At 54.1% G+C, this 15938-nt stretch overlaps 1 protein-coding gene across 1 annotated transcript; it reads right to left on the reverse strand.

The window, feature by feature from the left end:
- Positions 1-539: 539 nt before the first annotated feature.
- On the reverse strand, positions 540-2955 carry FOXA2 (forkhead box A2). Its single transcript, XM_087818595.1, has 2 exons — positions 2869-2955; positions 540-1844 (listed from the first exon to the last, which is right to left on the reverse strand). Exons 1-2 carry the CDS (start codon positions 2953-2955, stop codon positions 540-542), a joined length of 1392 nt encoding a protein of 463 aa, XP_087674721.1.
- Between the last annotated feature and the right edge of the window lie 12983 nt (positions 2956-15938).

Raw genomic sequence — 15938 nt, forward strand, 5'->3', positions numbered from 1 at the left:
CATTTTTTTTTCTTGGTCATTTACAACAGACCCTTACATCATTTTTTCCCCCCTTCTTTTTAAACAATACCACAACTCTCTGGTTCTTTGTTAAAACTACATTGTTTTACACTGAGTCACAAAAGTTGGTGGGATTTTTTTGTTTTGGGTTTTTGTCTTTTTTTTTGTATGTGTGTTTTTTTTAAATAAAGTAAGACTTCCCTGCAACAACAGCAATGGGGGAAACAACAAAACTCGGAATTCGAGGGTGCTTCGAGAAGCAGGCATCTACGCAGCAGTGGAACCCGGGGGGCTTTTTTCCCTTTTGTCATTTTTTGACTGTTAGCCTTCCCCCCCTTTCCCTCCTTATATAGAATGATACATATCAGCGTGGCCCATGGGGAGGAGAGAGCTGCAGAGGGCCAGGGGAGACTGCCGTCCTGGGGGTGGGAGAGGCCTGGATTTCTTCTCCCTCGCGTGTCTCCAACACCCCGCCTCAAGGCCTCCAGCCCACCTGCCCTCTCTCCGTCCTTGTGCAGGCTAGCCAGGCCGAGGCCCTCTTAGGAGGAGTTCATAATGGGCCTGGAGTACACCCCCTGGTAGTAGGAGGTGTCGGCCGCCAGGGGCGAGGCCTCCAGGCCCGCTTTGTTCGTGATTGGGCCCATGGCCAGGCTCCCCGGCATGGGGGAGCCGTAGCCCGGGTAGTGCATCACCTGTTCGTAGGCCTTGAGGTCCATTTTGTGGGGCTGGTGGTGGTGGTGGTGGTGGTGGTGCTGCTGCTCCGACGACATGAGGTTGTTGATGGAGAAGGGGTGGTTGAAGGCGTAGTGGTGCTCGGGCTTCAGGTGGGCCTCGGGCGGCAGGCCGGGGTGGTGGGGCGGGCCCAGCAGGTGCGCCGCGGCCTGCGGCGGCTGCGCGGGCGAGGGCTCGGGCTCCGGGGGGCTCAGCGCGGCGCCCGGCGTCCCCTTCAGCTCGCCCAGGCCCCCGCGCTTGTGCTCCTGGCACGGAGAGGCGCTCGAGTGGGGGGACTCGGTGCCCGCCGGCGTCTCGGAGGCCGGCCCGGAGGCCTCCCCGAGCGGCCCCTGCGAGGCCTGCGCCCCGGCCGCCGCCTTCTTCCCCGCGCCCGCCGCGCCCGCGCCCTCCTTCAGGGCCAGCTGCTTCTCGCACTTGAAGCGCTTCTGGCGGCGCAAGTAGCAGCCGTTCTCGAACATGTTGCCCGAGTCGGGGTGCAGGGTCCAGAAGGAGCCCTTGCCGGGCTTGTCGGGCGAGCGGGGCACCTTGAGGAAGCAGTCGTTGAAGGAGAGCGAGTGGCGGATGGAGTTCTGCCAGCGCTGCTGGTTCTGCCGGTAGAAGGGGAAGAGGTCCATGATCCACTGGTAGATCTCGCTCAGCGTCAGCATCTTGTTGGGGCTCTGCTGGATGGCCATGGTGATGAGCGAGATGTAGGAGTAGGGCGGCTTGGCGTGCGTGTAGCTGCGCCGGTAGGTCTTGGGGTCGCGCGCGCGGCTCAGGCCCGCCTGCCCGTACATGGGGCTCATGGAGTTCATGTTGGCGTAGGGGGCCAGGCCGCCCATGGCGCCCGCCGCCTGCCCCCCGAGCGGGCTCAGGCTGGGGCTCAGGTGCGACCCCATGCCCGCCACGCCCGCCGCGCCCGCCGCGCCGCCCATGCTCGCCATGGCGCCCGCGCCGGGGGACATGCCGGCCAGCGACGGGCTCATGCCCGCGCCCACGTACGAGGACATGTTCATGGAGCCGGCGCTCATGTTCCCGGAGCCGCTGCCCATGGCGGCCGCCGACATGCTCATGTAGGTGTTCATGCCGTTCATCCCCAGGCCGGCGTTCATGTTGCTCACGGAGGAGTAGCCCTGCGGACAGAGCCCGGGGACGCGGGCGCACAGCGTTAGCACCGCGGCCGGGCGCGCTCGGACCTCCGCGCCCCGCGCCAGCCCGGCCCCGCTGGGGAGCCCTTCCCTCGCCCCCGTCCCCGGTCCGGCACAGCGAGCCCCTTTCCACTCAGGACGGTGCCCTGATCGCCCTCGAGGAGCTGGCCAGCGGGGCTCTGCCTTGTGCGCTTGGCCGGTCCCTCAGGCCCTCTCCACCTGGCTCAGGTTCCAAAACGAGGGTCCCCCGGGGCACCCCCCTCCCCCGAGCCAGGCGCCCCGAATGCCTCTGCCCTTCCCGGCGTCTCCACTCCTCCCCGGCCAGCAGACTGAGCTGGTGCCGCGGCCCCAGGCTCCGCCTCGACCTCGGCGGGCAGCCCGTGGGACCCCGCGCCGCGCGACCCGGGTGGGCGCAAGGCGGAGACGGTCCCCGGGTCCTCTCCGTTCCGTTCCCCTCCCAGGACCCCATTCCTGGCCCCAGGGAAACCGAAACTCAGTGCCTGCGCCCAGCCTGGGGCCAGCCCGAGCCACTGAATGGAGGGATGGGGGGGGGGGGGACGACGACCGCGAACTGAACTACGGGCGGCTGGGGCTTTGCAGCCACAAACTTTCCCTTTGTCCTCGGGTCTTAGGCTCTCGGCCTCTGCCTCAGCCCCCAGCTGCCGCCCACCTCTCCTCCCAGCCCCCCACCCCTCGCCGCCGAGCTCCCACCCCTCCCCGGCCGCGAGCCGCCAAACATAACTCTGTTAGGAGAGTGCGCGGCGCGGCCACGGAGAGGATTTGGAGGCGCCGCAAGTCAATATTTGATCACAAAGTTAATATTATCTCAAGGCTAACAGTGTGTCGTATAAAAAAGAGACCCATTTGAGTGGAAGGAGGGTGGAAAAGGCGGCTGCCCGGGGCGGCCGGGGGTGGGGGCGGGCGCGGGCGCGGGCGCGGAAAGCAGCCCCGGGGCCGGGGGACGAGCGCACCCGCCGCCCGCCTGCCCCCGGAAAGGGCGAGTGCCTACCTCCGGCTCCGCGTAGTAGCTGCTCCAGTCGGACGGCTCGTGCCCTTCCATCTTCACCGCTCCCAGCATACTGGAAGCCGAGTGCATGGCAGTTTAAAATTTAACAGCCACAACAAACGACCGGCGATCACCCCCCACCCCCACCCTCTTAAAAAAAAAAAAAAGTCAGCTAAGGCACTGTCCCCTCCCTCCCGCTCGCTCCGCGTCTCCGGGCTCCACTCCCTCTCTCTCCCGGGGCTGGCCGGAGGCGGTAGCGGGAAGTGGGCGGGGGTGGTGGGGGGGAAGGAGTCGCGGGAGGAGGGGGCTGGGGATCCGGGGCGGCCCGGCCTGAGCCCCGGTGCCAGCAGCGCCCGCCGTCGGTGGCCCACGGCCGTCGCGCTCGCCGGCTGCCCCGCGGCGCCCGAGGCTGGCAGTGCGGAGCTGCGGGGAGGCGGCGGGCGCGCGGCGCGGGGCGGGCGGGGGTGGAGAGAGAGGAGGAGTGGACCGCGGAGCCGACAAGTGCCGCAGTGACGTGGGCGCCGGGTGATATAGCGCGGCGCGCGGGCGCGGGCCTCCAATCCCCAGACCCCGGGCCGCGCATTTGAATAATCAGCTCGCACCTAGGTGAGAGCGAGCCGCGGGCCGCGCCCGCACCTGCCCCTGGGCGCCCAGGGCCCGCCGCGCCAGTGCGGTGCCGGGGCCCGCGGGGCCCGCGAGTGCGCGCGGGGGCTCCCCGGGGCGGCCCCCTGTGGTCCGCGCCCACCCGGAGCGGCCGCGGAAGGAGAGCCCCCGAGGGGGGGGAGCCCCAGGAGCCGCCCGGGGCTCTGACCCCCACCCCGTGTCCCCGCGCCTGGCCCTGGAGCCCGGGGGCGAGGGCGCGCTCGGCCGCGGCGCCCGGGTTCCTCCCGCAGAGCCTTAGAAAAGCCGCGCGTCTCTGCCGCGGCTCCTTCGCTCTCCGCGCTCGCTCCCTGTCAAAACAACGAGCCGGCGAAAGGACCAATTTGCAAAGCGCTGTCGTATTTAGAAAAACTGTGTACACACCTTCAACTCGCCCGCCGCTGCTGCTGGGAGGCCCCTCCCTGCGTCAGTTAGGACTCGGGGTGGCCCCGGAAGGCGCGGGGCGCGCCGGGCCCGCCGCCTTGGCTTTCTGCCTCCGCGGAGCCCGGCCTCCGGCGACCGACAGGGGGGCGGCCGGCGGGGAGCTGCGGCCGGCCGTTGGGAGACTGTAATTTGTCTCTGACATTCAGGACGCCGCGTTTCAAGGTTACTTTTCAGTCACAACGGAGGTGCCCACAGAATTTCGTAACTAAAACAAACAGTGCAGGAGGTGGGGTGGGAGTGAGGCGGAGGCAGAAAGCGGGATAAAGGAATCAATACGCGGCACCCGGGCTCGCTTCAGGAGGGTCTCTGCCCGCTCTGCTTCCCGGGGGGGTCTGTTGTATAGGAATTGGAAACCCCAGCAACCATAGGCTTCCTTTTAACTTTCCCTCCAGCTTCTGGGTTCAAATTTTCATCTGCCCTAGACCAGCTCCAAGACCCCAGTGAGCCCAGAGTTGGGGGGGGGGGGGGGGTCGCGGCATTGCAGGTGTTCGGACCTGGACGCCCTTTCTTGGTTCTAAAAACCCCACCGTGGGCCTGAGGATTCAGCCCTGCGACCTCCAACCCCAAAAGCAGAGGGAAAACTAAGAAATCGTGGGCATCTGGCCCCCCTCTCCGAAGTTGTGCGTAATGGTGGCCGAAGGCTGGAGAGGTGGCAGGCAGGGGGGTGACCCTCAGGAAGGGAAGGACCGCGAGGTTCAGCCTGGAGGCCACTCGCAGCCCTTTCCTGGGCCCTAGGTCTCTAGGGCGGGCCCAGCATCGCTTCGAACCAGAGATGGAGCCGGTGGCCGCCTCCTCCGAGCTGAAACTCAAGGATGGGTTGGACTTATTCAAACCCAGGGCGTTAAAGAGCACGCTGGGCGAGTTCCTTGGCAGGATCCCCCAAAGCCAAAACCTGCGTCGCCCCGACGCCACGCATAGCGCCGAAGGCTCCCAGCAGGGGCGGCGTCTGCGGGGAGCGTGCACACACGTAGTGGCCGTGCAGGTGTGCAAAGGGGAGCCAAAGGGACCAGGTCACCGGCATCTGCCACGGAGTTCCGAGGACTCGGGAGAGCGGGGTGCGCCCCGGCCGAGTTGCCTGTGTTTCAGAACTTTACGCGCGGGCCCAGGGCAGAAAGGCGCGCGCGCCCGCGCACACACCACCTTAACCCCCTGCCTCCCGCCTCCCGGCGCCGCTCCACCAACAGCTTTATAGGGTGTATGAAACCGAAAACTTAAAATTCTGGCCCGTGCATGTGTATGAGTGCCCTCTCCCTTTTCTCTTTTAGCTCCTGGTCTAAATACGGTTGTAGAAATCACCCCTTGAGTAAAAGGAGCGAGCGGGGCCGGGAGAGGAGGTCCGCGGGAGGAAGGGGCGCCGCCTTCTTAAAGCGCGGACCTTGCAGGTTCCCCCGCCCTCGGTTGCGCGCATCCGCGGGCCCCCGGGAGCGCACGGCACCACCGTCCGCAGTGACAGGGCGCCCCCTGTCGGCCGCGCGGCCCTGGGGACCCACCCGAGCCCTCGTTCACCCCCGCGCTCCTCGGCCCGCCGCCCGGGCGCACGGCCTCTCGAAGTCTCCCCAACACGCCTCCGGTGGGTTGGCGTTTCCCTGGAGTCTCCTAAGTTCCGCGCAAACTGAAACCGGCCTCCTCCCGCCTCTGAAGGCTCCGAGGCCTGGGTTGGGTGGAGTCGGGGACCGTCCCCGCGCTTGGCCCCAGGGGCTGGGGGTGGGGCGGGGAGAGGCGAGCAGCGCCGAACCTGCGGACTTTCGCCCGGCGTAGGGCTCGCCTGCCTCCCCAGCGCCCGGGTCTTTGGAGGCGCTACCTCCCCTGCCGGTTCCCGGTCCTTCCCGGCAGCTCGGGTTTCTAAAGGTTTATTCAGAGCGTCTGGCACGACGGCCTGGCTGGAATGCTGTAAATTGCTCCAGGAGCTTCTCTCCAGGAAAACGTCCGCGGCCACCTCGGGCTGAAAACAGATATTTCCCCTGATCCCCTTTAGTTCAAACCCGCCGGGGACGGAGACCCGCAAAGCTTTCCTTGGCCCGCGTTCCTGCTCTTTTTCTTTTCACTCGGTGCTGCTTCGGTTCCCCATAAAGCTGCCTTAGAGGCGAGGACGACGCTCGGGGTCAGCGCGCAGCTTCCACTCTGGGCGCCGTACCAGCGGGTTGGACCTGGGCGCAAACCTGGGCCTGCAGTTCCCTTCCTGGGCAAGGACGCTGTGGCCCCGCGTCCCCTAGGAAACGCCTTCCTCTGTCCCAGAGCCCGCTGTCCTAGGGGGCCAGCCTGGGGACGGGAACATCGTCACACAGAACTCAGATTCCCCAAGCGCCAAGTGTGGGATGTGGGGGGAGCCGCGCTCCGTTGACCAGTACCCCAGCTCCTGCGGCCTTCCAGAGAATTCATATCCCGGGCACGCCTGGCTTTAGGGCCCCATCAGGCAGGTCTGCAGGCCCGGTTAACACAGAGGAGACGGAAAGGTGACTTGGCGAAGTCTTGTGAAAATACACATTTCAGTTTCAAATAAGCTTTCGGGTTAGCAAAAATCAGAGGCCCACACCTCCCTATTTACAGGGTGGAATTCTCAAGGTGAGCCCTAGGTTTTCATAAAGAAAAGGCATACACACACACACACACACACACACACATATATGGTTGTGTCATAAAGAAAAGGCATATACACGCACACACACACACACATACATATATATGGTTGTGTCAAAGGTTATAACCAACATTTCGCCTTCTGTGGATGGGTTGTTATTTCTGAAACTCCGTTTTAAAAAATCAGGTGATTAAAAGCAGTCTACTTGAGCACACCTTCAGACACTCTTTTTCTGGCTTTCGTAATTCTTCGCTGACCAAAACACTGGTTGTTTATGTAAAGGACAACTGAAAAGTAAGCCAAGAGTAATCTTACGGAAGGGGATCTATGGGAAAGACTGCGGGAACGAGTCGGCAGGTCTCAATCTTCTGCAAAACCCCCCCTAAAGTGCTCATCAGGGTGGGGGGAAAGCAAGAGACAACGTTGTGAGTTACGTATTTTATTGATCTTAAAGAGAGGAAGGGAGAGGGATACCCTTACTGGGGATGGGCAGGAGACCATGAATATGCCCTGACCTGGAATGGAACCTCCCCCTCTTGGTGCATGGAACAAAGCTCAACCAACTGAGCCACACGGGCCAAGGCCAACGTTGTAAATTTAATACACAGTGCACCTGCATACATTCTCGCTCTCCTGGGCAAGATTCGCAGCAAAACATGGGAAGTAGGTAATGATAAATAATGATCGTGTAAAATCAATACAGTGCTAATTGCCCTGATTGTGTTTGGGTGGTAGAATTATATCTTCAATCAACATTTTTTTTGTGCAGTGTAGTGGTATAAGTGTTATTATTTTATTACTACATTTTTATTATCTTATGAGGAAATATGTAATTAGAATATTAGATCCGATGTCATGGAAACTTTAGCAAAATAACTTGTACAGATATTTGTGCAGTTCTTACACCTGAAAGGAGATCGGTGAAGCCACCATTCAACAGACCAAGAGTTTGACTTCTGAAAAACGAGTCAGTATTTTTTTTTACCTATTTCTTGAGTCGAGGGAGAAAAGAGACTGATATATTTATGCCAACAACAGATGGTGCTTTCCTAACATGGTACAGGGAAGAGGGAGACTCTGTCCTCGGGATACCGTTAGGAGGAACTTGGCGCGCAGATCATTCTCTGAGGATCTAGAACTGGATAGCTGTTGGGACGGTTGGGTGTAGTGTTGGATTGTTCCTCTTTTATGGGTTTTCTCATGGTTGGGTTGACTCCACCCCACCTGTGTGGGCCTGTGGGGAGGCTGGTGCTCTGCCCACTCAGGTCCAGGGTTTGACAAATATTCCTGGTATATACTTGGCATCCTGTCCACCATTCTTGAGTTTTTAAGCATATTTCTGGTATGTGGGACTATTATAACAGGTAATTAAAATAATTGGAAGAGATAAAAATAAAGAAACAGCAACTTTTAGTGGCAATAATAACACGTCAATGCGAGTGAGAATAACTGGCCCTTTGAGGGAGGCCTAAATTAGATGCATCTGCGCCTGTGGCCCGGGAGCTATTTTATCCATTTGGATGTTATTTTTGGAGGAAATCGCTTATTCCTGCGGAAAAGGCGAGCACTAAGCTTCATTAAGGACAGGAGCCACGGAGAGTGAGCCACAGACCTGGAGAGTAGGCCCCAGCATTCTTCTTAGGAAGCCTTCGCCTTCCTCAGGAAGGTAAGTCAGAAGCGGCTCCATTAGATACTGATTAACAGACGTTTAATAAGTCAGAAGGATGAAGCATCGGACAGAGGTGCAGATCAGAAAGCATTCAGCCAGGCATAGAATTTGAGTCTTATGATTATGAAGCAGTTGTTTGCTGCTTGTTTCCGTCTCGAAGTGATGGGGGGGGGGGGGGGCTCTATGTAAACATAAAGGAATCATGTATAACTTGCTCTGCCATTGAGCAGTGACAATGAAGACAAGTTTTCATATCTTCCGTCCATACAGCAGCTATTTTAATGAGTACTTACTATACTCCAGATGGTGGAAATGTAGCCCTGAATGAGGTGGGCAAAGCCATGGGCTCAGAGAGATCGTTTCCTCCGTCTGCGGCCTCCCTCTTTTCTGCCACAGGTTCCAGCAGACCCTGTTTTCCTGTGTTTCCAAGTCTCCTTTTAACCATGATCCAGGAATTTCCATGTCTCAAAAATCCCATTCCAAAGGGAATCTGCATTTCACCCTTCAGAAATGGTCTATCTGCTGCCAGGGATGCATTAAACCCCCAGAAGTGTTGGGCCTGTGTTGACTCAGGATTGATAAGGAAACCAAGGGCTCAGTCCTTTGACACCGTCAGCATGACATCAGCAGAATAGGTCTGGCCAGAGTGCAGTCACACAGGAGCACCAGGGAGGCAATCCTGTCCCATCGCCATTTGTAACCTTTCCGGGGTATCAGTTTTCCATCAAAGGGGTACTAGGGGTTCTAGCTTTCGAAAGAAGGAAGAAGGCAGCGGGGAAGAGCTCCTGCTGGTGGTGGGTGCTGGCTGGAAGATGGGGTCCTGTCTGTGTGAGAGCTGGCTTCAGGGAGCGCTGGAGTGTTTCTAAAGCACTTGTCTGTATTCGCTCTTTGTCAATTTTACTTCCAAAAGTAATATCAAAGAAAGGATCCTGGAGTTTCCTGAAAATCCCAGAGCTTTATTTTACAGGGAGGGGTAGCATAGGACAGCAAGAGTGACCCACTGGGACTGAGGTAATTAACCAGGCCTAGGACCACCCCTCAAATCTTTATGTGCATAGGAACTCCCTGGGGCTCTTGTTAAAATGCAGATTCAGACTCAGCAGATCTGGGGAGGTGCTCAGGAGTTTGCATTCTAACAAGCTTCCTAGTGACTGCCTCTGCAGCAGGTTTCTGACCACAGGTGGACAGCCCCGCCCGCAAAAGATTGTTTCTCTCACTCACCTTGTCTGGAGCTGGAGGTTGAAGTGTGATTTGATAAAATGAGCAGTGTTAAATTTGTCTTCATCTTCTGACAGTTCTCCCCTCCCCATCCTCACCAGCCACACTGACCCTCCCCACTGGCCAGGATGCCAGGATTCACCTTCCCAGCCCACAGGACTCAGAACCTATCTGCTGCCAGAAGCCCAAGTAGTGGGGTCAACTCCCCCAAGCACCCCTTACACCTTTTTCCTGGGCTGCATTTTTCCTAAACAAGGACCTCCCTGGTTGACTGGGGAGGAGAGGGGACCTATGGCAATCATCAGTTTGCAACCTGGAAGCTGTTGTTTTCCAAGCATGGGAGATGGTCCAAGCAAAGCCTCAGCAATCACGTTGCACCAGCTGAGGTCCATTGAGGCCCCTGAATTTTTTCCTTAAGGGAGAGGGCTCAGGGAACCCAGGTTTATCCTGCCTTTCTGGTGCTGGGCTCACCCTGTTTAGGATAGGACTGACCTGGTCCTAAACATTTCCAACCTCTTGATCCCAATATACATTTTAAAGAAGCTAAATTAAAAGGTCAAAAAGAAGAGAAAATGCCAAGGAGATTCCTGTTTGTTGAGTTTTGAAAGGGGTTTGAATGTCCTCCTTCTGGAAAAGACCTGGGCCTCTTGTGATGGCCACTGGGAATGGATTTCCCCCCCCCCCACAGAATTTGACCTGATGCTGATGTGGCACTGCCTGCCAACACATAAGAAAAAGACCACCCCCCGGAGAGAGAAAACTGAACCCCCAGGCAACACCCAAATTACCCCGTTAATAAACACACCGTTTCCCTTGCTCTGTCACCCAAATATCTTCCAACATACATAATAGGAAACACTGAAGAATTAAACCTTGTGTCTCAAAGGTGAGAAGAATTTAAAAATTCAGGCTATTTTCTTAAGGCTTATTCTATTTGCAATATGCACTCACAATTAGTGCTAAGACCCCCTTTCCCTTGCTGGGAGGGTTTCATTCTGAGAAGGGCTCCTTTCTTCCAGGTAAGAACTGCTAAAAGGTTGGGAATGCATCTTTTTTGCTGTGGGCAAATCCTTCTTATTTCTACCATATTTATATAAGCCCATGAAGAATTAATGTGGACACAATGCGGATTTTGGACCAAGTGCTCAATCTATGTTTGATGTTAAAGCAGTGTGGGTGGGGGTGAGAAAGCTGATGCGGAGATGGCATTAAGCTGCTTCATAGGTCTATACCTTTCAACATCCCCAGTTTAGCTCCCCCCTTTAAGAACAAAACCTTGGACGCATCATTCCCCTAAGTCTTCAAAATAAAGTGCTGAGTAGATGCTAATGAAGGGGAACATCTGGTCCTGGGGGAGTTCTGTGTCTCAGACCCAGCTCCACACCCCAATCCTTAGTTACATAGAAACTGGGAAAAGAAATCTTACCTCTACTTCCTTGTTTCTTTCATTGTCTCCCTCTTAACATGTTGAATTTAGAAATACGGAAGTTTTCCTTTATGCTCACTCCTCGAGTTCCCTACCCCCAAAATGACTTGGATCTTGGAAAATAAAGAGACGTTGTGGAGGGAGCTAAGAGCAGCCTCAGACTCGATGCTCCAACAGCCTTTCCCACGTGGGAGCTTGCCCCCTTTGCTGCCACAGGAATGGGTCCTTCCTCAGGCCACTTAGCCCTTCAATTCCAGCCCCGGCTCCCTGGCCCAAATCTTGACCTCTTTCTGCCTTATGTTCTTTTTCTTACCAGTGGACATCCCTTCAGTGAGACAGAGAAGACATCAGAAGATGGGGAAAGAAAATGCTCACAGGAAGTGTTCAGCTATTGGTATCACTCGTGCGTGCGTGTGTGTGTGTGTGTGTGTGTGCAGTTTATCAACAACATACCCAAGGTCATGAAGCGAATGCTCAAATAAACAATAACCTGACGTCAAAATTACAACTAAACTGCAGAACAACTGTGGCTCAGAACCATCTGAAATCCAGCTGCGCAGAAGTCCTATAACTAAGGATATACAGAAGAAGCCACGTCGGAGCTGGTAGGAGGGGCAGATTGAGGGAAGGGCTTGCCCCACACCCGGGTGTGGCAGAAATCAGGAGGGCCATCTCAGCCGTGGAGGTCTCCCTAGAGGGGTCCCATCCTCACACCAGGCTCCCCAGCCCAGGGTTCCAGGGCCATGAAGAGAATTCCCCATAACCTCCAGCTGTGAAAACCAGCAGAGATTGTCGCAGAGTGAGACAGAAGGCTGCTGGAGTCCCTGGTGTTCCTCTAAAAGGGCAGCAGCTTGAAAGGTGCTCGGCTACATCAGGGGAGGCCCTGAATTGTGTGGCTTCAGGGCAAGAGCTGGAGGGGCAGCTTTCTCCCAGACAGGAGTGCTGGTGGGGGCCATTGTTCCTTTGCTGAGTCCTCCCCCTGCAGGCACAGGCAGGTACCATATCTGAACCTCCATCAGCCTGCAGACTACACTCCACCTAACTTGTGGGCCCACCCAAGCTGCTTCCAGTGGCTTTTCCATATAAATGGCCTGTTTTGGCTCATGCTGTGGACTTTTCTAAAATCTCGCAAAGATTTACAAACCCCAAACAAGCAACATCTGGCCTTGCCATGTCCCGTACCTCTTGCTAGGTGGCCCCAATCCTGGCACTAGCAGCAGCCAGCCTCTGTTTGCAGCTTGGCCTCTCTCAGGCACCTCCAGGCCCAGCACAAGTAACTTTGTAGCTCATGCCAGGTCACCCAGGGCAGGGCGCAGGTTGCAGCTGATCTTGACCTGTAGCTCCTGGGAGACCCCAGAGCTAGTGTACCTGGTAGACAGCTTCAGACCACATCAGAGCACTGCCCGAGCACCTCCATGAGCGACACGCTCAAGGGGCAAACTCAGCACGCACCAGAGCCCTACTGAAGCGAGTCCTGCTCCTTGGGGGCATCTTCTCTCCACTGAATAGCTAGCTGACAGGCTGCACAGAAATGTTTCTGGGCCTTATGAATCAAAATATACACTTTGTGGCATCTTGTTTTAGAGAAAATGGGCAAGCCCTCTGGAGGAGCATAGATCATATTTGCAAGAGGAGATTCAATACAGGAACACTCACAGGGCAGGAGCAGTTAGCGAGGAAAAAGAAACCACTAAGATTTAATAAATCTGACCTAATTTTAAAAATAAAAAAGTGGATGTCACAGGGCAGTCTTAAAGAACCAGCTAGTACTTAAATTGCTGTGGGTCTTAATTGCTTATGGTCCTCAGGCGGTGAATGGATTGAAACGCAGCCTCTCTGTGGCTAAGCTTAATTAATATTTATGACTGCAGAAGAAAATTAAATAAGGTAAACGGTGTAATTTTAAACAGCCTGTGGTCACGGTTAGCAGGACTCACAGCAAATTCAGAAGTGAGAAAGAAGTGAGAGCGCTGTGGGGACTGATGGTGTGGTTTCAGTTTTCTTCATTTCCCCACCATTTTTTATGTGGTGAGGCCTTTAATACTGACATCTCAGAATGCTACAGTGACTACTTCACTTACTTTTTATGCAGGTTTTCTTTTTCTTTGTGACTGATTGTCTGAAGGAAGGTTTTCACTTTCGAGGAGGCATCTATAATTGCTCTGTTGGGTGTCTCTAGGGTGTGTATGTGCCATTTACTGATTCTCTGCATTGTTCAATCATTTGAGTTTGTCCATCTTGGGAGCTGAGGATTAATGAGGCAGCATCAATTCTTGAAATGGGGACCCCAGGCCAGAAAGTTGGTTCAGCTTCTGCATGCTAATAGATGTCCATTGCATGGATGGACGGATGGGTGGATGGACAGATAGATGGATGGGTAGATGGAGGAATAGAGGAAAGCTGCTATGGGACTTTGATTTAAAAATTCATAGTTTGCCTGTGAGGACTGGTTTTGGAGGAATAACATCAGATTACAACAAATCTTAGGTGAGTGCTTTTTGGATTTCAGTTGATGGCTCATTAATATGTCATGGCTGCAGTTTATTAAAACTATTATTAAATCAAGGAAAGGAATAGAATGGTTAGAATCAGCACATCCAGGATCCTGGCTTGCGCAAGAAAGAATTCACAAATGAGTCTGAGTGAGCACAAAAGCAAGTTTTATTTAGGTAGAGAGAAAAAAGAGGCCAGGGTGCGAGTTCCTGGAGACAGGATCAGGGGGAAAGCCCCGGACTCACGGCTGCTGCCCTCTGCTCCCCTTGTTGCAAGTCTCATAAGGCGAAGGTACATGTCTGAGTGGCTGTGGGCGACTCTCGAGTGAGTTGTGCACCAAGATCAGTCAGTTTTGGGGATTTTATGTGTTTCCAAGCATGAGTTGTTTCTGAACTTTGTGGTGCCAAATTCTGACTCTGCCTTCTGGTTGAGAGGGGGTCTTGTTCCTAACAGGGTTCGTTCCAGAAGTGCCATGGCCTCCGTCTCCCTTGGCTCCCCTTCTACTGGTGGTGTCGGTTTTTATTATAATGATGGTATAGTGAGCTTTGGGCTTGTTCTCTGGACAGTTTTTCCTCCATCTTGGAAGGACCTGTTTTTAGCCAGTTCTTGCTGTTGTTGACGTCTGTGACCACTGCAGGAGTTTTCTGCAGGAATTGTTCTCTCTTTAATCATACTCGGAGCTGGGGGCTCTGGTGAGAGGACCTGGCAACTTACCAGCCCATGAAGTCTGCTTCTACTTCCTCATTTCACTTGCAGGAGTTTTCCAAGTTCTTTCTATCCTGACTTAAAATGAAAATATAGACCTGGGGGTCAAAAGGTCTGTGTCTTAGTTTTGGCTTCCTCAGAAGTAGATCCAAGGGTTTGAGTGCAAGCAGGATATTTGGGCCGCTTGCACTAAAAAGGAGTTGGGAAGTTACTCAGAAAGGGAAGGCAGCCACTAAAGGACAGGTCATCAAGCTAGTTTCTACCGTAGGCAACTGAATCTTAACCTGTTGGGACCTCTTGGAGGCAGAGTAGAACTGGTACCTGAGATATATTCCGATTTAATGGGGAAGGAGCTGAGGTATTTATCCACCCATTCCGGCCAGTTGTTGATGGACAGCTGCTCCTGGGGAGCCTTACTGCTCTAGGCACTTCTAATCCTGGGTAGGAAGGGCAGAATTCTGCTTCCAGAGGACACCTCAAGCATAAAGGTACAGGTGCTAGAAGATGGAAGTTGGGCTTAGGGGATATATTTAGGGCCCTGACATCATTTGCTTAAGTTCTAATGTCTCCATTTTCTAATGGCAAGAGCTTAGAGGCCGAATGCCCCATGAGCTTCGGCTGCTGAGTGATAAAACAAAGATAATGCTAAGTGCCTCATAATGGTTGTGAGCTTTAGGCGTGGTGTTGCTTTAGTTCTTGACTAGTATCTTTAAGAATGAGTGATGTGAAGGAAAGAGACAAGTAGCTATATAACAATATTAATGGTTATCACATGCCCTGGACCCCAGAATTGCATTCCCTAGTGTGGAGAGGACATGATCCCCCTCCAACATCTTCAAGATAGGATCACCTCCATTCACCAAAAGTTCTATTTTGCCAACAACCTCTAGAAATACTAAATGAGCTATTCAGGAAAATACCTCAGAATTTAGTAATATTATTTCCCCACCTTTTAGGGATAACATCTAGGAACCGTGAGGTCAATGTCAGCTAGAGAGCTAAGGGGATTTAGAGCCCTTCTGTCCCCACGGCAATGCTCACTGAACACCAGGCCTTGTTATTACTTGAAGGAAGGCAGGTAGAAATACGTAGTTTGAGCAGAAACCCTCTAAAACGATGCATTTCCAACACTCAGTGTGAAAGAGTCAGCTGAAGTATTGAGTAATGTTGAACTATGTTCCTTATTAAGTAGAAGGTAAACTATTGCTTTGCTTCCTGGAGACATGATTCATGCAGTGAAAGGGGACTCATGATAAAATTATATCTCCATGGAAAATCCTCATAGTAAATGCTGAATCTCTGGCTGCTCCCTAAACTCTGGAAGCCAGAAAGAACAATCCACTGGGGGCTCAAATAGAGTACAGATCACAGAGGAAAGCTCTTATAATTTGACTCTCAGCACTTTTGTGCAAATACCTGAACTGTGAAAATTCCCACCATGTGTGAGGAGGGACATCCCATTTTCAGGGCCATTTCTACAAAGTACTGATGGAATTTCTCCCGTCCTTATAAGAACTCTCACTCCCTGAGTTTCAGATTTACTTTTAACAAAAAGCCTTTGATTAGATCCCCATGAGGCTAATGGGACCTTAAATCAATCACAGGGTCCTTCAGAATGTATCTGGAATTTCCACCCTCTCTTTATTTTTATCACTATCCCAATAGTCCTTCCCATAATTGAATTTTATGTTCTAGACATTAATCATCTAGATGTTACCTAGACTTCTGAATCTAGATAACATCTGGAGGACTACTTCCCATTTCCTAGTCTCGTACTGGATAATACAAAAAGCCTTGACTTCCTCTGGTTAAAAAATTACACGCACACACTTGAGATATTACATACGTTATGATCTGAGCATAAAAGAAAGGGCTGAGCCTTTGATTCATATTATATTCAA

This window comes from Miniopterus natalensis, chromosome 7 (assembly GCF_054644295.1).
Source record: "Miniopterus natalensis isolate mMinNat1 chromosome 7, mMinNat1.hap1, whole genome shotgun sequence".
Lineage (NCBI taxonomy): Eukaryota > Metazoa > Chordata > Mammalia > Chiroptera > Miniopteridae > Miniopterus > Miniopterus natalensis.